The sequence below is a fragment of the Actinia tenebrosa genome, unplaced genomic scaffold, assembly GCF_029948245.1.
Source record: "Actinia tenebrosa isolate PJP-AT-01 unplaced genomic scaffold, QUT_ActTen_1.0 PGA_scaffold5__44_contigs__length_20552954, whole genome shotgun sequence".
Taxonomy (NCBI): domain Eukaryota; kingdom Metazoa; phylum Cnidaria; class Anthozoa; order Actiniaria; family Actiniidae; genus Actinia; species Actinia tenebrosa.
In genome coordinates, this window is record NW_028292582.1 from 765,284 (window position 1) to 791,618 (window position 26,335).

General features: G+C 38.2%; 1 protein-coding gene across 4 annotated transcripts; it reads right to left on the minus strand.

Moving 5' to 3' along the window:
* Window positions 1–206: 206 nt before the first annotated feature.
* LOC116294202 (A disintegrin and metalloproteinase with thrombospondin motifs 6) lies at window positions 207–25,793 on the minus strand. Of its 4 annotated transcripts, none has more exons than XM_089038352.1 (26): window positions 25,540–25,793; window positions 21,087–21,197; window positions 20,573–20,892; window positions 17,005–17,161; window positions 16,671–16,858; window positions 15,997–16,080; window positions 15,492–15,616; window positions 14,717–14,760; window positions 14,069–14,174; window positions 12,843–12,983; window positions 12,407–12,554; window positions 12,170–12,262; window positions 11,952–12,097; window positions 11,448–11,511; window positions 11,132–11,237; window positions 10,595–10,731; window positions 10,185–10,305; window positions 9,338–9,579; window positions 6,485–6,623; window positions 5,740–5,869; window positions 4,124–4,328; window positions 3,257–3,415; window positions 2,540–2,686; window positions 1,929–2,078; window positions 1,029–1,179; window positions 207–747 (listed from the first exon to the last, which is right to left on the minus strand). In XM_089038352.1, exons 2-26 carry the CDS (start codon window positions 21,184–21,186, stop codon window positions 608–610), a joined length of 3,543 nt encoding a protein of 1,180 aa, XP_088894478.1. In that variant the 5' UTR covers window positions 21,187–21,197; window positions 25,540–25,793; the 3' UTR covers window positions 207–607. The 4 variants fall into 4 exon arrangements, with proteins under 4 accessions (XP_088894478.1, XP_088894476.1, XP_088894477.1 ...); XM_089038350.1 differs by lacking the exon at window positions 25,540–25,793 and adding an exon at window positions 21,551–21,624; XM_089038351.1 differs by lacking the exon at window positions 25,540–25,793 and adding an exon at window positions 21,389–21,462.
* Window positions 25,794–26,335: the final 542 nt, after the last annotated feature.

The following is a 26,335-nucleotide window of genomic DNA, read 5'->3' on the forward strand; positions in this document are numbered from 1 at the left end:
GTGCAATCGTCATTCTCCCATTCAACCTATGTGAAATAGCTCTATTTTTCTGCCATGAAAAAGAAGCACTAACAGTTTTTTTATTGTTTTGTTTTGTTTGTTTGATGTACTTTCTTTGCTGGACATCTTGTCATGATATCGTTTATGTCCATTGTAAGTTTTAGTAAAAAAGTTTCGAAAAAACTATTTTTTTTGATATTGAGACGTTGTTCACATTGAGCTGTTTATTTCATTTATGGCGTGACGAATCACGTATTCTCTAGTCCGACAAGACAAGACAAGTTTGTCTTTCTCTGTTCAACAAATGCTGCTTTATATCATAGTTAATAGATAATATTAACTATGTTTATATTTAGCTAATATGATAATAATTCTACAATGCTTTATATTGTCCATGGCGTTTCTACAAGGACTACAAGACGTATAGCTTGGGTGTCGGAGTGGTCAAAGCTATGTGCCATGATATGGCGTGATGTTCAACGTAAGACCATATTTCGGTGCTACCGCAGTCACGTGTTTGTGAAGCTGTTACTTCATGTCCATTTTTCTTGCTTTTTTTCAAAATCGCGCCTTGATCCAATTCAACTAGATCCTATCGATGGCAGGATCAGAATATAGATTTAGGCCGTCCTGCACAAGTCAGGCAACATCGGTTCCTCCAGTGAGAGAATTTGCAAAATCCATGAAGTCCAACTAATTTACAAAAGGAAGCATCCTTTCCATATTCTGGACATTTTTTCTTGGTTTCTGTTAAGAGAAAATTAAATTGTCTGTCATTATGAAAAACTATTACACTCGTGGTTTATGGTGTAAACCAGCTTTTTTTAACGTTTGTCGTTACTGCTGCTGTTTTAGCTGTCGTTGTTGTTGCAAATGGCTGTTGCTGCTGTTGTTCCTGCTGCTCCCCAAACGCATTTCTATATTACATGGTTTTTGTCAGGGCTTTTCAGCATTGATTTACGGCTTTCGAGAACATATCGTTTAAGATCTAAATTCATTGATAGTTGTTACGTATAGCTGTTACGAACCTTTCTTCTTGACAGGGCATTTCCCAGCTGAACATTTCTCGTAATGTTTGGGTCTTTGGATTTTCGAACATCCAGCCGTTACACGACCTGTGTCTTTGTTATAACACTTGACTATTCTCTTACGCATGCCGCTGCCACAAGTCACAGAGCACTAGAAGATAAAATAACACGTTTAATTAAGCGGGAAAGTAATAAAATAGATTAAGAATTGCGAATCGAAAGCCAGTTGATTATAAAAGGGCGTTGCAACACAAGTTGCATGGAGCATTGCAGCGGTTGTGTTTCCGTTGCACCGCGTGTAAACACTCTTGCAACTTGTGTCGCAACGCTTTTTCGAGACAAGTTGAAGAGAAAGATTACTGGCTTTTAAGGTAAAATTTGTTCTTTTTTCGATACAAGCATCAAAGTTGGCACAATAGTACCTTTCACAATTCCCTGCGCCGTCTTGAAAGGTAGCCGTGCCTTTGCATCGAATAATTAGAATAATCGAGACGTGAATAATTGTCCAAGGTGTTAAAAAAGTTTCACGAGCCGAACCTAATTGAAACAATGGAAAACAAGGCGGTCTTCTTTGATGTCATAGGTTCGGCTCATGTGAAGCTCGACGTTTGACCTGAGCCTAAGTTTTCCGTAATGCTTATGTCCGAAATCTCTTCAGCATGAAAACGAAGCCGAGAAAACTCTTGAAATATTAGGGATCATTCGATGCACTTTGTCGTTAAGACTTGTCGAACAGACATTTGTAGTACATATGGGAGTGTTCTTAACGAAAGCCTCCTTTCAAATCCAATATGGAGGTCAATGTTTCAGCTATATATATATACATCATTAGTTACTATGGTTACAGTGGTATTCCAGCCAATTAGAAACTAAAGAAGGTGATGTACAAATGGAAGATACCTTGGTCCATGCTCCTGCCTTCCATGCAAGACAAGGCTTCATGCGGCACTTGCGGTGTTTAGCAGGTTTGACTAATGGATTACAGTATCTGTGTGAACCAGGGCAGTAAACACGACGCGTTTGAACTCCTTGGCCACATTTCACAGAACACTATATCAATAAAACAGTGTTATCATATTGTACGGTTTGGTATATCGTTATCACGTTACAAAAAGTCACTTTGGACGCGAATTATAGACCCGCGCCCCATCATGAGCACTCTGTGATGCTGTTTTTAAAATCTTTGATGCTACTTTTAGAAACATTCATTTCAACTTTTGTTTTTCGGTACGCGCATATTGCGCGCGCTCTACGCTAACTGCTCATGTTTTCTTGTGTTTTCAAGTAAAAATTGGGCAAACAGCAAATTGCGCACGCAGTATACGCGTGCAGAAAAACAAACGTTACAAATTGTTACAAGCTTGAATAGTTCATTTTCTCTTGGTACTATCATTTCATGAGCGCGCAACCATCGTGTCACCACTTCCACTTGTTTTAACATTCAATCTCTACACGACTTCAACCAAAGTCTGCCCTCCAATTCAAGTTAATTCCGATTCGTTTAACCATACCTTACTCCAGCTTCCCAGGATCCAGTCTCGACACTTGCCTCCCTTACAAGTAACTACCCCCGTAGCATCATGGGTAAATGAATATGGTGATTCGTGCTCTCGATCCACGACATTGAGTTCATCGTTGAACCTCGACTCCAGTGAAAACTATCAAGGGAAAGAACTTTGTCAATTACATTGCAATAGGATTTTGAATAACTGATCAATTATAGTGATAGCGCTGCGCGCAGATGACGACGTCAACGAGACGAAGGCGAAACTCGGACAAACTTATCAGTTTACCTTTAGCAGATAATTTTCATTGCCGATCGCAGTAGATCTTTGTTTAATTGGGTTATCATACTAACTTTAAGCAAAAATAATAAAATCTCTTCGTATAACGCTCAACACGATTTACTAAACAGAATGCAAGATGTTTGTCTGCGTCTTCAAGCTAATTTTAGAATCCGTGCGCAGTGTGCTATTGGCGGGTCACAGTACAGCAAAGATCGACACTCATACTACGACAATGAGTTCTTAAAGTAAGAGTATGCTGACTCACAGACTGTCAATCATAAGAAATGGATAATACTTATTCGTGAGATTCTGGCATATACATATGGATACTCATAGTAATTAGCCGTGACCGTTTTGACTTGAGAAAATGCAGTTTTACAGGTTCAGTAGGCAAAACAGAATGGTGCTTCTAGTGTTGAGGTCCCAGTCTTTTACTCTTACCTTAGAAAAAAGATATTTGTTAGCAATCTTACATGACCCATCATTACAATACTGCCATGTGATTGGTTTTGAGTTCTTGTCACATGGTGAGCGAGTGGTGTGAGCACTCTGACAGATAACTGTACGTCGCTGAGTACCTCGACCACAAGTCACCGAACACTAAAAAAATACATATGTAATACAAGTGGAAATTAAACGAGAATATGAATCATATAGGATAAGAATAAAATTAACGGCTAAAAAAGAAAAAAAAAGACCATCTACCATAATAGCTGTTAGTATAGTGTCGGCCGACACTAGAGAAAAACGTTTGCGCATGAGTGCATTTCGGCACGTTTTCTAAGAATTTTGGAGAGTTTGAGTGAGAAAATTAATGTTTGTTTTCTCCAAGTATACAAAAAAGTTCCAGAGTATGCTTTTGTCAGACCAAGAAACTGTATTAAAAAACACGAGATGAAATAATTAGCCTTAAGTCTCAAGCATGGACACTAGGTTTTGGCATTTTGTGAAGTCCAATTTATCAGGTATGTTTGAAAGTTAAATTTACATACGTATTGAATAATTTACATACAGATTAAGAGCATGCGCAGACGTTTTTCACTCGTGTAGTGTCGATACTCCAATGTGGGGACATTTTGAACACACAAAGAAAACACAAGTCTAAGTCACAAAAACCTGCATAACCATACATTTATATCAAGTTTTTGATCACTGAGATTTTTTCCTTCATTGTTGGCTACTTGTGGGATTTGGTGGGAATTTTTGCCTAAATGCTCTTTCCCAACTCTGGTACTCTCGCTTGGCCATTGGATGTAATATGAGAAAACAACTGAATAAAAGCCATTTAGCTACTACTACTGCTCTCACCTTTGTCCAGTTGCCCACTTTCCAAGGAGGAGGGCACGATCTTTTGGCGCAGCTACGAACTGTTTTAGGCTTTGCTTTAGCACAGGCGCTGTCCTTTAGAGCAATCTGCTCGTCATTCTTTATACTTCTGACACACAGAACAGACCTGACAGCTACTCCTTGACCACAGGACTTGGAACATGGTTGCCATGGCCCTTTATACCAACTGGTAATAAATCAGTAAAGTCATTTATTATGTATATATATAACTAGAATTCCATGCAATAAATCTCTATTATAAAAATCTCTATGCTTTATATTTCACTGGTGAAAAATGCAATACGATTAATCAGCTTCGCATACAGCTTTTCACAGTGTAAAAAATATAACCAATCAAAACATAGAATTGACCAAACCAACCAATCATAAAACGAGCAATTGTGACATTTGAATGGCTTCCCGCCAAAGCAAATTTGCGTTTTCTTTAGTTTTGTTGATGTGAACAAAATGGCGAGTCGTTTTGTGGCACTAGATGTGCCGGTAGATGAGTTTATTGAAAACCAAGAAAACAAAAACACACTAAGCAAGACGTGGAGAGACCTGGCTTTATGACTGAATATCTCGAGACAAAAAATGTGCAGCAAAACCTGGAAGAAATCCAGCCAAGAGATTTAGACGAGCTGCTTTCTGCTTTTCTCGTTGAAGTAAGGAAGAAAGATGGGGATGAATACGAACCGACGACTTTAAGGTCAGTGACTAATGAAAAAACAATCAAAGTACATTTTTTCAAAATTCATATTGACTATTTGTATATCCATTTTCCTTTTATAAACTGATGTGCGGAGTTTTTCCATTTTGTATATTTGACATTGCATCTACTTAACTTATAAAATTAAAACTTATGAAATTTCGACAAAATTTGTCCTTTTTACTCACTTAAAATAAACGTGTTTGCATGTGAATTCTAGTCATATATATAATGAAAACAAAATATCATAGAAAGTGCTTTATACGGGGTTATATTCACGAGTTGTTTGTGTAAAACGCTCTCGCTCGTTCGTGTTTTACACAAACAACTCGTGAATATAACCCCGTACGCCGCACTTTCTATGAAGTAATCTATATATACGTAAGGCATTTGAAACTGTATGGAATCAAGTAACGAGATTATGAAGCCAAGGGATTTGAATAGCAATAGGACCAACAATAACATAAGTTGTAAAGCCCCTATTGTAGGCGAGACTGATGCTCTCATGACGTCTTTGGACCAAAGTAGCGGCTATTTATTCCCATGCAGTCGTCCCTGACTGCTCTTATATTGCTTTTTTGCCTTCAACTAAATACAAGTGTTCATTCTCCTCGAGTACGTTTTCAGAAAAATTCAGCAGCATTAGTCTTAAGACATTTGGTAAAATATTCACCAACTATTCACGTGACTATCATTCCCGCCATTTTGGATCCCAACAAATTTTCATGAGCATTCCTTGGGACTAGTAATACGAATACTACACAGACAATATAAATACCAACTCCCATATATTAAAGGGATCCCATATGAAAAGTTTGCACATAATATCCTGAATAATATATTGTCGTAGTCTTATATGATATCCCGTGTTTTCTAGGCCTGTACTTACGTGGCAGGACAAGGGTTCTCGTTACAGGCGCGTTGTTTATCGTCAGGTCGTTCTGTACCATTACAATATCTATCGTCAACAGGTGAGTTCCCAATGTGTTCGTAGCATATGACATCTGACCGCTGGGTACCTGACAGTATAAATTAATTTGGAGCTAACAATATCCTGCAAACAAAAACACTAACCCAGAAAACAATAAAGCTTGTTACACCAAAATTCAAAATTCATTGTTTGTTAACGGTTGCGCACGAGAAGATAAATGAATATGGATACAACTCAGGCGCCGTCCACACGTGTCCGCAAATTTTTGTGTCCGTATCCGGAAATTTTACGAAAACGGATACGTGTGGATGGTGACGATTCGAATACGCTGCGTGTGGACGCAAACATTTTCGTATCCGCAAAAAAATAATTTGCGGATACAAAAATTTCCGGATACGTGTGGACGGGGCCTCAAACAAAGAATCTTTTGTTCAAGAGAGAAAACACATACAAAACTTTGAAAATTGTGTTAACGAAGGAATATTTTGAAGTTTCGTTTGGTTGGGGAAAAGATAATTACTTTTTGAAAAAATAAAGCTCAATTCAAACAAAATCTTTCCTTCAAGGGTTTTAGAAATCGCCTTGAATTCTATGGTTTCCAGTGGTATCACACTGCCCGAAAATGCCTCGTTTTAATATCTGCGACTGCGATATTTATGAAAGCGCTTGAGCATCTTCGAAACCGTCTAATTGTTTTCCTCACCTATGCCACAAGTGGTCGAGCATGGTGACCAGTCCCTGTAACGCCAATTAAACTGAAGCGTATTTTTTACTTTTTCGATGTCCTTCTTTGGTATTGTGTACTTGAATTTCACACCAGGATTTCGTGTCTGGAATAGTAACTGCAAAACAAAACAAACTTGTAAGTCTTATCACTCACAGTGCAGTAGGGACATCATGTGGTGGTACCAAAACTGAAAGTGATAGCAAGAATTGCGACCTCGGCAAATGCGGTGCAACTGTCGTGCCACCCCCACCCCCCACCCCACCCCCTCTGTCCCCCTTTTTTAAATAATACAGTGTATTTATAAACACAATAATAGAGAAGCATGAGTGACAGCGGTGAGAGCGCTCACATCTCACTTTGAGTCGGGTTAGATTCCCAGACACGGTGTCGTATATATATGTAAGTAGAGTTGGATAGTTTGCAGTTCAAACTTTTATAAGAACACCAAGCCACCCAAAAATGTCTTCCAAAATTTCAGGAAACTTCAGTCAGTTCTTAAAACTTAAGGCTGATAAAATTGTTTCAAAAGGATATATATGTTATTTACCGGCCAGGAGGTCCGGATAGGGAAAAACTGTGCCCGAGGTCTTGAATATACGGACCGAGGCCGTTAGGCCGAGGTCCGTTTTCAAGACCGAGGGCACAGTTTTTCCCTATCCGGACCGACTATAGGACGGTAAATAACTTATTTATTTTTTCCCCGTATTTTTTTACTTCTTTTTAATCGTGCAACGTTGCTGTTATTATTTGAAAAACGTCAAAGATAATGGATGGCAATATTTATTGAAAGAAAAAAATTTGCATACGTTGTAAGGGAAGTAATATCATTAAAAAAATATTTTATTCACTGAGTAATAACAATATGATCAAGTTGAAAAATTAGAAAAAGTGAAAGTAATTTATTCACATTTACAAAAAAGCCAATAACATGTCATGTCAATCAAACGATTGAGAAACCGTGCATGCGCACTGATATGGATCAAACAACAAGCACAGCAGTGCTACGATGACTTAAAAAAGAGCTTTTATCAAATTCTAATTCGTTTAAGAAATGCACAAGATCACATCAGAAAAAGCTTAACTGCAGATGGGTGCATTAAATTATATCAAAGTCAATGTCTACTGCGATTCAGAGTCATCACTTTCAAGAATTCCTCGCCTTTTGGCTGGTTTTGGTGCTTGCACGTGTTGATGAACGATGTTCACAGTGAATGAGCAGCCTTCAACTCTACCAATGGACGAACCAGGAAAAATACCATAGCCAAATGGTCCACCCTCTGATGACGAACTTGTGGATGTACTTGGCTTGGCATTGATATCTTCAGAGCAAGAAACTTCTGTTGTATTGGCAGCCATCATAGAGCGGCTTGACTGTTTTGACCGACTGAGAGTCAATGACATTTCGCGCTGATGAGTCAACGAAGCTGTGCTGTAAGAGTCGAGGCTTTTGAGATTCTTATGTCCACTCAGCTGGGCTACGTAGTTTGGTGGAACTCCAGCATCCATCAAGCGAGAAATGAACGTTTTCCTTACACTATGGTTGGACACATTACCTTTCAACCCTACTCGTTTGGCAGCTTTCGAGAGAAGATTTCCAATCTCGTTTTTACCGAGTGGAGTTTTGCAATACCAAACATTTGAATTTTGCATTCGTTTATGCTTGATAGCCAGGTAAAACGGAGAGTCTGGATGAAGCATTTCTTGTGGTCTGTGGCTACGGAAGGCTTTGTAATATTTTACTGGGCAGCGCTCATTATCAGAAGCGTAAGCGTTTGGCTTGAATGCACGATTTCCTTCGCCCTGTCGTGTTTTTGAGCCTCTTTCTGTGCCCCAAGTTAAAACTTCCTTTCCGGTAACGCTGTCAACATTCAGGGAAACATCTCCCCACTTCAGTTTACGGCTTTCATCGCGAGCACGGAAACCAAAATGTAGAGATAGGAGCCACCATACAGTCCTTTGAAGAGACTCAGGATTTTGCTCGCCAAACTCACCAGATGCAAACAAGAGGTCTTCTTCTTCATCTGTTACACCACGGGCTGCTTGAGGAAGATTTCCCTTGGCCTTTACTTCAGCCAGTTGTTTCTTTTTAGACTTTAAAGCGTCTCTTGACATGGCAAATTCTTGATCTTTAAATATATTGACTGTGGACTGCTTATCATTGAGGTATCTCTGAAGACTTCGATGGAAAGAGGTTAGTGTAGAGGGCTCGTACGCTTCGCCATCTTTCTTTTGTATCTCGATGAAGAAACGACAGATCAACAAATTTAGCTTTTGTGGAGGTATGTTTTCAACTTCTGTAGTTTCTCCCCACTCGGACAAGTATCTTCGCCACACATTTAGGTCATACTGAGTTTTCTTAATAGTATTTTCTGGACGCTGAGTCTGTATGAAACTTTGGACGTCGTCCACTGAAAAACTTTGCTTTTCTCTGGTTTTCTCGCTTTCGTTTTCATTGTTTTTGTAGTCCAAAGGATAATAGAATTCGCTATCACTATGCTCGTCATCAGACATCTTACTGAGATAAACGTGACTGTAAAACAGCGTGTTTTGTAGAGAAAATAAGTGAATAAATATTGCCAGTAAAAACAACAAATTGCAATACTTGTTTTGTTGTTTAGCGGCCAAGGATACCGGACCGCGACCGCGGGCAGATACTGACAAAATACCGCTCGCTCAAACAGCCAATCAGAACGCACGATTTTTTAGGATACCGGACCGGAAAAAAATAATAGACTATATTATTACCAAAAAGTTATATTTGTCTTCGAAAGGTTTTCTTGACGTTTGGGGGAAAATGAGCTGAATTGCACGCATGCGCAAGCATCATACCATAATATGCAGATCACTGTTAGTAGGACCATCAGCTACAAATGTTTCTTTGTTGTGTTTTCTTGTATATCGTACAACAGTCCCTGCTGCCTTGTATTCCCCACTCCACTGTATATACCAGTGACCATTCAGGTAGTATTTCCCTGTAGACGACCTTAAAGCTAAGTAATTATGAGCTCCAGCAACTTCCTCTACTCTGATATTACGCGCACCTTCAGGGATGATTTTGGTCTCCACGTAACCTGGTTATCAATGAATAAAAACAATTTTAAAAAAAGATCTTTCTCCTTAACCAACACATGATAGTTGAGAAATTCAAGTATTATTTCCAGTGACTTATTTCCGAAAAATTATGTTACACAGTGTTGTTGTATTCTTTAGTGTAAATTGATAATGTGGGAACTATGAAATTCGTAAAACCAGTTTTTCGAAGACTTTAAGAGGGCACAAAAAACCCGTAAATAGACCCCTTGCAATCTGTCGAAATGCAGCTCAATTTGGAGGAAATAACAATAGATTTCCAATTATTATTAGATTGAAACTATTTTGTTTTATATCTTCCAAATTGAGCTGCTTTGACGTCCCATACAAGGAGACTATACAGAGAAAAACCTGGCGAGAACATGAGCAATATGAACTAAAGACTGACAAACCTTTGCTATTACTAGGGTAATCTGGATTAATGAGCCATTTATCGGCTCTTGGAAAAAACATAGCGGAAAAATATTGTCAAATAAAATTTAAAAAATCTTTGTATGGATATTGGTATGAGAAGACGAATCACTATAATAAATAAAGGAAATATATTGGTAAAAAATATGTTCCAAAGAGAACTGATGGTCGTTACCTGTGCCCGTTGTCTGGTTGAATACCGAGCTAATCGTCTCACATGTCGAGCCATCTCCACGACAAACACCGCATCGATCTTCCATAGCATTAGAGTGAAGAACGTTATCACATCCTACGTACTGGAAATAGATCAAGACACTATGATCAATCATCTACATGATGGGGGCCTGATCAAGGGTGGGGTGGGTGGGGGAGTACTGGAGATAGATCAAGACACTATGATCAATCATCTACATGATGGGGGCCTGATCAAGGGTGGGGTGGGTGGGGGAGTACTGGAGATAGAACAAGACACTACTATGATCATTTATCTACATGACAGGATTTTGATCAAGGGTGGGTTGTGTGGGTGGGGAAGTACAAGTATAAATGACATTTTTGTTCTGCAAATCGTTGTCTTTTACTTACTTCACACCTGCCATCGATGCAGACTTGTCTTTTATCGGGATAGCATTTCGTACCATCAATGACTTTATCAGAAAATTTTTTCCTGATATACAATCCATAATTTCCTTTAGGAGAACAGTGTAATTCACAAGGACGATCTAAAGAAGATGACGAAGGTAACACTTTACCTATGATAATTCCTCAATGAATTAGGTTTTAAATTCTTATTTTTGAATTATGTTTTTAGTCATTTCAATTTTACAACTTAAATCTCCCTCCCCCCTTAAGAATCTGAGGACATTTATGGACAAAATGTTGAGGCAAGCTTTAATCTTATTCAATTGCTACGATAAAATTATCCCACATGTATAGTAAAAATGGTTAAATTAAAAATAAATAAATAAAATAGTGCAGTTGTATCCAAGAGGGATGAAATTATCTCTCATTACAATATTGAATGCCCAACCCTACCCCTCCCCCCTTCCTCTTGCTTCAAAACCTAGTTCCGACACTGCATAGCAATACTACTTAGTTAAAAGATAAGCAAATCCTCCATACCATGAACAGCGAAGGCTTTCCATTGATATTTTCTATCTTGGTATGATTTGTCGTTGTATTTGGAGCACTGCTCATCTCGGAAATCTTTTGCTCCCTTCTCGCATTCCTAGAAAGATTAAAACAGATTAGAGGTACGTTAAAAGAGTTGCAAAGATGCATAATTGGCAAAGATAATCAAATCCTGGCAAATTCAGATTTAAAAAGACAATCCATTTCAAAGTCATATAGGTAATTTTTCCTTAGCGAATCGTCCATGCCACTGGTATTTGATTATTATCATTACCAGTGTACGAACCGATGCACAGCCCTTGTTTACCTGGACATTACACATCTTGTATTTCTTCCATTTCCCAATGCAGTACTTTCCGTTTGCTATAGGTCTGTTCAAAAATAAAAAGTCGGACGACTTACAATGACTCTAAATCATACTCATTTTCTTATACCCACGCAAACCATATATGACTCGCATACAGGGCCGTAAATAGGGGGGAGCACAGGGTGCACGTCCCCCCCATCCCCACCATTATTTCAAAAAACATTGAAACCATTCCGACATGGAAATGGTTTCGTCGAATACAAACAACATTGAATCAGTCTTAACACTAAGGTCCATGTTCTTGACGAGAATAAGGAGCAGAAACACAAGTCATTTCAGCTATTCTTGATCTTGGAATGGCCTATCTCCTATCACTTTTTGCCTATCGCCTATCGCCTTTGGCAATGACTGAACGTTTGTTCAAATAGGTGTATGTATCGTTTTGCTTTCGTTCGGCGATACTGCCTGCTGTTACCAGCATGGATACTGATGGCTTTTCCTTACCTGGGGCTGTCACACTGTCTCTGTGAGAAGGACACTCCACCCCCACATGATCGTGAACACTCGCTCCAGTTGCTCCACGAGCCCCAACCACCATCAACACTTTTAGGCAGATCTGCTTTCTTGATGCATTCACCATTGTAACAAATCTATAACACAAAAAAGATTTTACTCCAAAACATGCATAATTTTCTCTTCTTAATAGGTCCAATATTCCTTACCTGGTCTTCACCGCATTCGGTACCATCAGCAGCAGGTTCTAGTTTGGACTGACAAGAATGACCAACTTTACACCATAAGGTACTACAAAGATCCTGCCAAAGAAAAAAATATGAGGTAAGAATACTTACACTTGTAAATACGTATCTCCTTTTTTTTGCTGCAAGCCAGGCTGTCTTTCAAGAGCATTAAGTTTATGCAGGGTGGCATATAGCGGAAGAAGCGAGGCTTTTACTTACCGTTACACCCACACAGTGTGATGAATTCATTCCGTATTGTATCTTACACTGATAATCAGTATCGTATAGCACACCAGGTAATACCTTGGGGCCCTGGAGTTCAGGATGTGGTGTTGGTGCATCGTTTAGACACCAACCCCAGCCCTTGCTGTAGATAGAGCAATCAGAATATCAATGAAAAGAATCCATCCCCACAATCACAATGCCAAAGCACGCAACCCCAGCACTAGAGTAACTGTAGTTATTAAATGTGCCAACGTATAGAACTTTGGTGCCTGATTTTATTAGTAGGTTTCAAACGAATCCGTTGTTTTATTCGGCGCAGACGGGCCGGTGGTAGGTTGGGGGGGGGGGGGGGGAATTCAAGTTTAAAGGCAAGCCGTTGCTAAACTTATTCCAACAACGTATCACTCACTACACATATTGTACGACTTACTTGAGAAACCGTGTAATGTAATCTCTACTGCACTTAGACCAGTATTTCTGTTTGCCAGATAAATGTAACGCAGGGGACATTATGTACTTCACTATATCTTTGCCACATGTACCCAGATCGCCGTCATGTAGCATTCCAAAACTGTCATGGCAGAATAAATAGAAATGTTTAGGTCAGGAATTAATTAATAGTTTTATCATTTAAAATAAATGTTATATATAGAAACATTTTTAACGTGGTGTAACGATGAACCTAACGTCATATTATCCTGGTCGGTGGTATAGTCTCTAAACGTGATATAACAACTTGATGTCGCTAGTCACCACCGCCATTACAATAGTGGCGCATCTCAACGGAGTCGAATTGAAAGCAATGAGAAGGCGCCTGGTATGACTTCGGAGCACAGCTCTAACCAGTTTGAATTGGTTAGGGTTAATTTGATGGGGGGGGGGGGGGGGGGGGGAAGAGGAGGGGGGAACCGAAAGGTCGTACGAACCCTCCGAGAAAGAGAACAAAACATCTCAGCTCACATGGCACGACTGGTATTCGAACCCCGCACCTCAGGGGAGAGATGCCGTGAGCATTTTACCACCATGTCATCCTGACTCTTTCAGACTAAATATGTTGTAATTTAATAGGTTGTAGCCGTGCCTTTGCGAACTGAATGATTGAATTTCGTCCTACTTCGGCTGCAACGGTTTAGGCTATCAACATCACAAGATGATATATGATTTGCAGCAAAGAGCGATAGCTAGTTGATTTCATGTTAATAAATGTGATCCAAAAGGAATGAATGAATCACGAACAGGAATCGCTTTCTCAAAGGAGCAAAATTTGTCTTGTGATGGATTTTTTAAATGTGGTATCTGAGTATGAGTCGGATTCTTTTCCCATTTATCGTGTTTGGATAGGAGCTCTCAGCAACGCTTGATTCATAACGCCTTGCAACGCGTGCGGTAACGAAACCTGACGAAAGAAAAATGCTTTACCACTATGGTTTTCTCTTTAAAAACCACTTGAGTTGACTATAATACCGTCTTGGAACCATTAAAAAGCTATGTCGTTCTTCCCTGATTAGTTCAAATGCCCGCATATTAAATGTATTATAAATGTTGATTTAGTTTTAATGACTTGTGCAGGGATGGTGCTGCAGGCCAGTGAGGGTGGGTGTTGATTGCTGTATTTGCTGAATTACATTTAGATATGCATATAATAGTGCAACATACTTGTGTCCTATTTCATGTGCTATTGTATATGCTACCAAGAGACCACTATCTTCGTTAATATTACAACTTTTTCGTCTCGTGCAGAGGCCGTCTACTTGAGCCAGACCTGCAAAAACATTTAGGAATTTGACAGTTGGTATGCACGACAAATCTTTGAACATATACGGGGCAAAAATGCGGCACTAAATGCAATGTCGTGAGTAACAGTCTAATCTATTAGTAAAGCCAAAAATGTCAAAACTAATTCGAGCAAGGGGCCCGTGAGGAACTGGGACCGAAACTAATAACCGCTGCGGAGAAGACTATGAATTGAGGGGGGTCGCGTTTTCGCGCTTAAGATTTTGCCAAAAAATCAGTAGGAACTGCGTGAAAGAAAGCAGTCAATATCGATCGATCATCCAATCAATCAATCAATCATCCAAGCTTTATTTGTTCGCACAGAATTTTTCAGTTATCCTTTAATATACGGAACAAAATATCTCACACATTTAAGCGCTTAATAAAATAATTCGTAGGCCACTGTATTGAGCTTCAGTTGGATGTTGTGAACCAATCTTTAGAAAATTGCAATAATGTCAATATATGTCCGAGTGACACCACACTTCAAAACTCTAGATAAGACTGAACAACCTACTAATAATCACTCACCAAGAGTGCCACAGGGCTCGTTAATTCCTTTGCAGATATCACGTCTGTGAAAAAAAAACATGACTCAGTCAATGGCATATTTTGAATCCTAACGCTGAAGGGTGTTGTATATATGCTAATGTTTTAGACTTTGTCGTTTGTTTTGGCACTTCACATTTCAATACGACCCTTGTAAAGCCGAAAATGGGGTGGAAGTTTCCCATTAAACGAGCTCTTGCTACGTGCACGATTCTAAGCTAAACAGACCGACTGCAAAATGTAATCTTTTTTAATCTTTAAAAAGATTTAACAGATGGTGATAATATGCTTTTCTTGGAAATGTTTTCGATTTGGATAGAAAATTTAATAACTGGCATTCACTCTTGCCATATTGCAAATAAGTTCTTGAGATGCTAGATGAAAAAGACTCGATAATATTCTTCTTGTGAAAATGGGTTTGCAAACGGCTAGATTCAGTCAGACATTTTTGTCTTTGGAATTCCCTCAGTAATTCATCATAAAATGCCAAAAGCTGTGGTGGCCTTTATCATTTTGTTGAATGTAAATCAAGTCAGTCTGATTGGTTGTTTAGTCTGAAGGACGACAATATTTGATAAACGCATATCAAATCTGCACAATTCCCACGAATATTATAATTTCTATGTGTTTGATCCATTTCATTTCATGCCTTGTGTGTTAGGAGGGCAGTTGCAATAGTGACCTCGGATGTCAAATGTATAGTTAGATAATGATGGCAGGGACTGATACAGATTATTATGACCGACTATGAACTAACCTTGTCACAAGTATAGCAAGATCATGATGGTTAGGGTGGTTATCAGATTTAGGATTAACAGACGTGGACCATCGACAGAAGCTCACTAAAGTGTCATCTGCATGATGTGTTACATTCAAATCCGGCTGCAAAAGAAAAAAAATGCAATAAGACACTTAGCTAAGTTTTCTTGCGGGAGATTTCTTAGCCCTTGTCGTCTTGTTTCAATACTGATACGTCTTCATTTCTGTCATTTGCTTGAACACGTGGTCTGTAATGAGGAACATTCTACCCTTCGATTGCACGTTGCTTCATCGCGGCCTCTCGGGAAAGAGATTTCTCATTAGCATCCATTGTTAACGACACCAAAATGGCCGCCAGGTTTTTGTTTTTTGACTCTCTTGGGAATGCTTGCCACCCATCAATAGATAGGGGACTGTTTTGGTTTTGGAAGTTCTTTTTTTCCTGTGCTTAATGTAATAGGTGTTTTGTAACAATTAACTGAATACGTGCAATATATAGATACCTGGTCTTCTTTCAGTATTATCAGTCGTACCACCACTATGTTGATGGCATTGCCGATGCTCGGGTCACGATATATATTATTCACCTAAGAGGCAAGACAGAGAAAATATATCCACTATAAAACAAATGATAAACTAGACATGAAAGATCTTATCAGGACCTTGTGATTAATCCTCCCTCATTTTCTCAAATCTCTTTCAACTTTTGTGCATTGATCACGAGGTTATTTCCCGCCATATTGGAGGGCAATTATGTTTCTAACCCTCCAAGATGGCAGATGACCATCATATGAATATTGCCTATTTTTGTCATTTCCCCTACTTTTTTTACGAGATAATATGAAATGCAAAATCATGAAAAATTTCCAAGAGTGTCTGGTCCATCATATTCTACCTTTAGAATATAGCCAGCTTCACTTCGGGCATCTTGTCTTAGAATCTGAGATAATAGACCTCTTTACCTTTGGCGTGATGTTTTCCCATTTCAGGCCATTCATTGCCATTCTCTTTTGAATAAGATTCTTTGTTTGAGTTGTATCCATATTCATGTGTCTTCTCGCGCGCGACCGTTAAACATAGACACGATACTATACTTATGGGGAATGACACGTGGTCTGACATGAAAAATATATATATATCTCCCCAGGGTAAAGAGAAATAGTTCTTCTGTTCTTACCATGTTCATAACGGTGAGGACATAGTTCTCCACGTCATCTTTATGAAAGTCATACATAGTCTTGTCAGCAACCACCAGTGCCTCCACATTACGCTCACTTGATATTGACCGTCGTTGACGATCATGACTGTACTCACGTATCAGTTCCAGATAAGGTTCCTTTTTACGTTGAGCTAGCGATATTTTTTCTAAATAAAGAAATTAATAATCTTACATAAAAGCATATCTTACATAAATTTAAGGAAGAACAGATTATGTAAGGTTTTGAGGACGACAACTGCGCATGCTCAGATCATGTAACGTTTTGGCTGTGTAGACATATGTTGCCGCTTACCTTGAGTATCGCAGCCTGGCCTTCCATCAACTGCTGGTTTAACTGCTGATCGTTTGTAAACAAGGTGTGGATGCTTGACATCGTGTGTTTTATTAAGATACCCACGTACCGGCTCAATGAAAATATGATCACCATTAGGATCCTGGATAACACCTTCCTGTAGTATCAAGAAAAAATACGTACTATTAATGGTTATTTAGCGCTATTAGAGGTCTCTGTAGGTGTGGCTTTAGACTTATGTCAATAAACTGATTAACTAACCAACTAAAATAATGAATATATTGGTCATTTATCATCTGCAGTCGGTCCGTAGTGAATAGGTTTTGTCCGAGGTCATATTCCAAAGTTATGGTCAAATACTCTAATTTCACACTTTCTTTTACCGAGCGTTAGCAAACCTTGGTTTCAGGTTAAGAATATCCATGCGTTTAATTGAGGGAGCGTTGAACTTTAAAGTATATGAGATTTTGAAGAGGAGGAAAAACACATCTCTATGGCAAAAGAGAAATTTAAGAGAAATTTTCTGTCGAGCATATGGAATAACTTTCTCACTACACGTTTTAGCGGAGCTCCCCCGCCAGAGCGGAGCATCATACTTGAGAAAAAAAGTAAACCCATCGAGTTGATTTTTTATGGTTTGGCTGACGTCACTTCCGTCCGTCCGTAAGTACGTCCGTCCGTGTACACAACACGGAGATCCCGCTTGATTTCAAAGCCAGACCAACAACAGATTTAAGAAAACTAGTTTCATGTAGTCAAAGATGGATCAAGAAGTATTCTTCAAGAATTCAGGTCTGTGTTTGTAGAAAACAATCGCGGCATTTTTTTACTTTTCTTCATCGCGAAGAAGAAGAAGAAATTGAAGATTTCCCCCCGATTTTATTTTCAACTTTCAGTTTTATCTAAATTGGCCTCCCTGTGCATAGTGGGAGCTCCGCTTTTATGCAGTGCCTAAATTAATATTATCTATGTCTGTCTGTCTGTATGTCTATCCCCCACCGATTCAAACCATATAGTGGATAAAAAAGCCCCTTTATTTCTAGTTCCTAGTGTTCGTGTTTATAGAAAGAATGTCTGGAATTCCTTTGTACTGTTACTTGTAAATAGGATTCTAGAACCAGCAAGACAAACAAATCTTAAAATGCGAGGCAAAGGTGAAACCAAACAATGTCGCTGGATAACTTGAAACGAGTTAGACAAATAGTATGACATAAAACTAATGCCATACTTCGGCTAGCAATGCAAAGTATAGATACTTGTGGTCGTATTAACGAGGTTGGAGTTCAAAAATATCTGCAAGTCTGTACCTGGGTGCGACTAAAACAGAAGGAAGAATGCTCTGACTTATCTTCTTCTATGGATTTCTAATGCAAGGGCAGGAAGGTTATCAATAATACCAAGTGCAGAGATAAACACGGCTTGTATTATTGAGATAAGATGGAACGAGAGATGCGAGTCCGCCAAGAACTACGAGAAATCACAAACAATCCACAAGAGCTCGGGATGAACGTGAATTATAAGTATGGGCGTTGACACAAATTAGATACCTGAACTCAAGAATGTCAGTTTTGAAGGATATCCGTTAACGCTTTAGCATCGATATCAACCTTTTAACCAAGATTACTGAGAAGTTCAAACCTAATTGCAAGATCAAAAACAACACGATACTGAGTATCTTTTTCTCCTGACTTAAAAAAAAAAAACATTAAAAGAGTCTTATCCTTTTCCCCCCAAAAAAGAAATGTTGTTGGCTTAAGGAATTGTTTGAACAAACGTTTTGAATAAGAGTTAATTTACGAGTGATATTTTGTTTATTCTAGATTCGAATTCCTTAGTTAATTTCATGGTAAGAAGAGCAAACTATGAGCTGTTTTGTTTTTCTACATAAAAATTCATGAAGAGCTTGCAGTTTGATAATGAAGTGATGTTTCAAAACTCCCGATGCATTGCTTTGTGCTCAAGTTGGCAGCTCATTCATTAAACCGCTGAATGTCTTTCACTGCAGCTGAAAGCGTCTCCTGTGTTCATGTGTTATCATCATTCTCACCATCATTAACATATCACACGATAATGGCAATCGCTTGAGGAAACAAAGAGCAATTCAATTTTGAGGTAAATTTGAATTTTTTCTTAAGGCGTTGACCTATTAAGATGCTGGTCATGATACCTGGAATATGAAATCAATGAACAATTCATACTTGTATCCTGACTAATGCAAAGAACATGGGGGCCTGTTTTAATGTTCGCAGATGAAACCAGTAATGAATGGATAGCATCGATTTCATTTCTCGTTATTCTTTTAGAGATAACTGGATCAGCAGATCATATCTTGATTTCATTCGGTACCACTCGTTCTTTCTTCGCGGTCACTTTATGACCTGTGAACTTTAATTCATTGGTCTAGAATGGAGTATAGAATGGAGTGTAGAATGTGCCACATTACCAGCCACCAACCAACATGTCCGAGTCGGTGCATTTCGTTTACAGATCTAAACCTTAGAGAAAAATGTTTGATGTGAAAACAAAAGGAATATTAAGAAGACATACGACTACCCAATGAGCAGAAGTATGTGTTGTGAAGACGGTGCGGTAAGAAATATGACAAGGAGTGGGAACGAAAGAGGGCAAAGTTTATCGAGATAGACGTGACGATAGAAGCTTCATTGAAACTAAATAAGTTAATCCACAAGTATAACGAGTTTTAAAAATATAACAGCAGCTAAGAATAGAAAGATTAGGACTAAGAACTACTTGAAAAAAGAAAAGAAAGATAAAAGAGAGAAAAACCATTTTTACACCGAAAAATTAACACAGGAGAAAAATATGTTCGAGAATGATTATCTTGTCCGTAATGATGTTTTCAGATCCAATCTAGGAACAGAACCATTTCCTGAACATTTCCAAGTGCTTTAGTAATGACATCAACGCAAATCTATTGACTGTTGTCAAAACACAACTTTTATTTGCAAAAATGCAGTTTCAGTTTCCGGTCACTTTGTAGGCAAATTGGATCCAGACGAAACCTTTCATCGCTTCGAAAGTTGTTGTCAACAATTGGGATTCCCAAGTTAACCATCTTTAGATAAACGTTTCTTTCTGATCCTTTAGAAACAGCTTACAATAATAAACATCTTTTTATTGCTGTGTATAAGTAAGGCTATTGACCATGCGATAGATTTAGAGCGTCGTCAGAAGGCTATATTGATGTTTTTATTTTTCAATAATGAATAGTTTCATGTTTCATTAGTTTTTAATAGGACCTTAGCTATTCATTCTCTTGGAATGCCAACCAACTTGTGGTTTAAATATACACATATGATATTAAGATATTAAAACAATTTAACGGTAGACAAGAGAGGGCAAAGGCCTTGCACGCCGTGCTGTGAGCCCAAGTAGCCGGCGCAGTGTCACGCGGTATCCTGCATATCATTGTAAACAGTATTGAACGAGCTTTTCCAATTCTGTCAGTTTATTGGTTTTCGAATTGTGTGTGTGCTGTTATTTGGGTGGTAATTACGTGAAACAAAGGCAATTTATCCCGGGTTTGGCTTTACATGTATAAACTTACCAATCCACGACAGTTGCTCACAAACACCGTCGAGCCAGGCTGATCCTTGAGGCGCCCACTGAAATGACACTTGTGATTATGTTGTCTTAAACGTGTTCCTTCTTGGACGACAAATCCAGGTGCAATAAATTTTACATGGCGCGTCAAAGCCAAATGAAGTTCTTTACCGAATGCAGGTATCTTGTACTGGATGTCACTCGCTTCCTCTGTGTCACCTTCTTCAACATCATGATGTACAGCATGGGAAATAAATGTACCATCTTTATCCACTTTAGTTGGAATCACAATATCGTAGTCGTGTAGTTGGTTGATAAAATTGCCTAGAGTGTTAAAAGAAAGAGAGTTGATGAATTCGAATCTCATAAGTGATTGATATTTAAGAAGTCCATCGACAAGCGCTTTGGTAATGCAATCATCATCATCATCAAAAGTATTTTAAAACGAAAGTAAAAATATATACGTATTTTCTCCAATGTAAAGTTATCTAGTAAATTAACCAAGAATTTGAACTCACCTTGGTTGTGATCTGGAATCCCATGCGAATTCTTCAATAAGCCATAAACCAATTGCAAGTGAACTATAATCAGGAGTAAGTCTTCTCTTGGCAACCGCATATCGGCGAAGTCTAGAATAAAACATGCACAAAATGAATACATCAACACAGCAATTTGATTTCGAGATTTCCATCTAACAGAAGATAGGCAAAGAAGAAGTGTGTTCTGTCTGTTTCGTAAATACTTAAATTCCCCATGCTTAGGGCGCAATCTGCTTCGCAGAACACGCTGTTGTCTTTGCCTTATAACCAGTTATCAATACCTCGAGAATAGCAAAAGAAAGGTGGTCGTTCTCACGCGTATCACAGCCAACCGCTAGTACTAGTGATTATCATATTATGAAAATAGCGCCTCTAAATCTGATACTAGTTGATGATTGCAGAAGATAAAATAGGTTTCTATAGTGGACATTGTTTATACTTACACTAGAGGGCAAGGGCATCAATCCACTAGACTCAAGCACTGCGCTACACAACAGTAACTTCGAATTGAGTGCTTTTCACACGGATGCCGACTAAAGTATAGATTTATCCACACACGTCACAAAGTTTTAAAATTAAAATATCTTCAGTATCGGATTTCAACATGAGAAACAAAATACTCAATAAAGCGGAATCCCGACTATACCCTGGACCCTGTCAAAGTCACACATTGAAATCTCCAATTATGCAAATGAGTGTGCGTTGTTTGACAGCGAGAGTACACAAGCTATTGAATGGGGCAAAGACTTGAAAGACCTGTACACAGTTTTACAACTTGATGAGATTTCTTTTGAACTGAGATGTTTAGCTGTTAAGACAGCTTGATGATCCCAACGGAATTATTCTAAACAACGGCTTTTGTTTTATCAAATGATGACCCCATATTACTTCAGGTCAGTTGAACGCGGCCAAGCCACCCATTTTTTTTTCAAGCCAAATGCCCAGCCAGCCTATACAATGAGGGGAATTTTAGACAGCATGTATTCTGAGAAGACAATACATAAACAGCACTCCACTAGTAACAGGACTAAAGATGTAGTCTTACAACTATGGCGACCTATGGCGTGCCTTTTGTGTTTTTTGTTATACTTTCTACTTGTGAAAAGTAAACTTTCTTCAATTGACAGTGTTTAGACAAATCCAGGGGAGGTAAATATACTAGTTCGATCAAAGCACTTAGCTAATAAATCTAGACTAAATAAAACTTAATCTTCAAATGTTAAATTTCTTTTAAAGGAAAATGGCTGACATCATTTAGCTTTATGTCTGAACGTTTTTTCAATCAATCAACTCGTTTTTTATTTTAGTTCTAGTAAGAACAGTTTGACTTTACTGAGTTATTATCCTCAACAACGGCCCAGAAGCTGAAATTAAATTGAAAGCGCTACCCTCAACGCCAAGACCTGCAGTATTCATGAAAGTGTTAGGATAATATTTAAATTGAAAAAAAATTCTTCGCAAACAAATTATTCTTGTGTCAAAACTTGATTGGGACATTCATTTCGGTTCAGGATATTCAAAAATGAACAGCTTAGCAAAACAAACAACTTGTCAGACGGTGTCTACAACGCCGGCTTGAAAACGGAGAAAACAGCGTTCATTCTGTAATATGTTTTAGTAAACTGTGCATTCAATTTAGGTATCACCAGATATTTCTTCTGATTTCAGTAAGTTACGATGCAGAGCATGAACCTAACAGTGTGAACATACTTCTGTAAAGCATATTTAGTATTTTTTTCCTGCATAGTCGATTGTCGTTAGTCTTTTCGGGTGTTCGACTCAATCTACTTTTCCTCATTTCGTATCACATATTTGCTCACCGTAGGGCGTGAGCATTCATATATAGCATAGTTCTATTCAGCCTGTGTAGCAGCCCAAATTTGGGGAAGGCGGAGGGGGGAGGAGTGGGGCAACCTGTGGAGGGGTGGACGAGGCTAGTGGGTCATTACGCAGGCTAAGTTCTATTAGACTGACCCGCAATAGAGTGATTTTCATATGACCGTGAAAGAAAATAGACCATTTAGTTTGTAATAGTTGATAAAGAACAAAAGAAAATCATTAGTTTAGAGTCTACTACTAACTATTAGTTTGCCTATTCTTTCACGATCATATGAAAATCACTCTAGCTTTTCTATATGATGTATATATTTCATGTTTTTGACCTACTGTTTTTGTACTTGTTTGGTAATTAATTAGCGTGCTTCCATCGAGTTTTGGGTGCAAGCGGGAGGTTGACCAATGCTTTTATGACATAGTAAAACGGTAGGAAAAAAAACTTTGTTGATTTGAAAAAAAATAAAAAATAAACGAAATCTTCATTAATAGCTGACGCTATGTGAACCATCGATTTTTTGGATGCATGCTCGTGCAACGTACCCTATTAACCATAGGGTATATATAGCATAGAATAGGATTCCTTTTTCTGTGACATAAAAGCTCTTTAGTAGCAAAAACTGATCAGTAACAACTGTTGAGTCAGCTTCAGCCTTTAGACTCAAGGCGTATTGACTCGTAGGCCATTCGGGCTGCGAGTCTAATCGTTACTCCTATTCTCTTATATGATGTGTAACCAAATCTGATAGAAATCTTAAGTGATTTTTTTAGGAATCACTGACACGATGCTGTAAGCTAGGCTTGATGTCTAGACACATTTGTGATATTGTTTCTAAGAATTGAGGTCTCTTTTAAGGGCCAAATAACATCAAGAACAATTTATCCACAAAACAGTTCAAGTAGTTAGCATTTACAGTAAGCAAATACCGTTACATTTTTATTTGCTTTTGTTATCTAGCTTTTCAATTACTGTCGTTCTCAACTATCTCTTTCAGTAGTGGCATTAGTGAAACATTTTTTCGCGCCTCCGTCAATTTTCCCTAGGTTTTGCTTGATGATAATCAGTAATTTTGGCAAAATATTTAACCGCTTAGCCCTTTCAGTGGATATCTTAGTTTTCTAACGGTATTGCCTGATTTGTTTGTTGGCAGTTTATGGGTGAACGATTAGAAATTGCAATTATTTAAAAATATGATGTAAATAATATTTCACCATATAAGAATTTAAAAATAAACAAAATAGCTTTTGAAATTAATTAAATTTAAATTTTATCACGTTTATCATACCGGCTCCTCATTTACGGGAGTGGAGAGTCATATCGGTGCTTCTATTTTGAACTTGAGCCAGGTTGGCCATCATGGGTGGAGACCTCGAGGCCGCTCAAGGGCTCCCGCCTTTATTTTTCAAAGCTTTCCGTCTTGTCAGTGTCTGCATGTGCTTCGGTGAGATAAACTCAAACTAACAAACTGCATTACTTTTACTGGTGATAACTTTTGAATAATCATTCAGATTTCCACGTATCAATGACTAATAATAGGCCGTCTAAGATTTTAAAACAATTTCAAGTTAAGTCCATATGTCTCCTGCTTTGATGAATTACAAAGAGCTTGTCTTTGAAGTCAAGATGACGGCCTGTCCAATATCGTAGATATCAGCAAAAAAGAATAATGACTGTACGAACTCACCCGGTTATTTGTTGGTGCGCAAATGGCTTTCATCTGTATTTCTGGACTAACACAAACCCTGATCCATCTACTTCTCATGCTGTTGTTAGAAACCCGGATAGCATACGACGGGGTTATACGTAAAAAATCCCTTAAATTAGTTATCAACGTCAACACAAAAGTCTTACGACATTACCTATCACAAGACGCCTGTTTTGTGTTCTTGGTCTCATGAATTTAAAATAAGTTTTTATCGAGACTTTTCAATAACTTCTTAAAATCTGAATTTTTTTTGAAACTGAAAAGTACAACTATTTCACTGCCATCATGGAGACTTCACTTTTCAAAGGTTTCTATAAATACTGGAGTGAAAGATTTTTTCCCTTTGTATTACTTTTTAAATAAGTTGTTCACTCAGATTATGAATGATTCAGTGAACCATTGGAGGCTATTTAAGATCGCTACAAGATAAAGTGGCGTGATGAAACGGTTGAGGTATTTTCCTTTCAGACTCACCATAGAAACCTTGTACAATCATAACCACCTTTCAAGTTTGCGTCGTATTAGCCTCGAAACATATATCAATCAAAACATTGTCAAAATAAATCTTTCCAACAAACATTCATTACACCCAACAACGTAAGAATATCAAACAGATTTCAAAGTTTGTTAATCCACTTTGTAATGCAGTGTCGCTTTTAGGGGCATACCTTAGGTTCTCTAGATATCAAGATAAACCTCTTTCGATCTAGTTTATAAACGTGGTTATTCATTAATCTTTTGGAGAGGTGTACGTTAAACTGAGCGGCTTAGTGTACTAGTTCGTCTTTGTTCGTGCTGTATTATCTAGGTTTTGCTATACAGTTGAACATAATGCCTTTTAATATTTGCACAACAGTTGTCATTTGTTTTGTCTTTAGTTACAAAACTCTCACCTGATTAATCTCCAGTGTAAATAGCAATTAAACCCCTACGGAGAGAAGTCAACCAAACAATTACAGTTCTTGATTTCTTCCAGCGAGAACATCAAACCAGGTCCTGGTGGCAGCTAAACTGAGACAATCTAGTAATGGTTTTTAAGCTAGACGTCGAAGTGTATGTATCGTGAATCAGATAAACTATATACATGGTTGATTGAAGAACCAGTGGTGTGTGGCAAATTCTACCTTCGCTATTTGTATTTACACAGACTTTTGGCCCTATCGGCCATATGGCAGCGTACATACATGCCAAGGAATGAAAAAAGGATTACATGTGTGAATGATTGAGCAATCAAGCTCTGTATTTAAGATAATTAATTCAATCTTTCCAGCAACTAAAAGTATATGAATGATTGTTTTAAGGGGCTATCAATCTTCTGTCATAATGGACCGCATCAAAACTGGCGCCAGGCAGTATACAGCCTTCATTGTCACATAATATCTCGGATCTTACTTTCAAACTTTATCATTTTAGATCACTTACCATTCCTAAGATTAAATAGAGGCTATTACACTGCTAGTCGTATATTACAGCCGGATAAATAACCCATTTTTATTGTAAAAAAGCAAACTTGAAAGTTACGAACTCAAACAACTTACGTGAACCTCACAAAGGAAAAGGAGAAAATTTCCTCGCTAAAACATCAACAAAATAAACAAGTTTCAAAACCGGTTCACAGACCGTGTATTACCAATCTGTAATTGCACGAAAAAAGGTCGTAATACACGGGAAATTGAGTGTGTCGTATTA

Excerpts from the sequence above, each read along its gene's own strand:
- LOC116294202 (XM_089038352.1), bottom strand. The coding sequence starts at position 21,186 with ATGCGGTTGCCAAGAGAAGACTTACTCCTGATTATAGTTCACTTGCAA. Across the intron at positions 12,555-12,842 it reads TACATTACACGGTTTCTCAA|CAAGGGCTGGGGTTGGTGTC; the intron begins GTAAGTCGTACA and ends CTCTATCTACAG. Across the intron at positions 11,512-11,951 it reads AGACAGTGTGACAGCCCCAG|ACCTATAGCAAACGGAAAGT; the intron begins GTAAGGAAAAGC and ends ATTTTTGAACAG.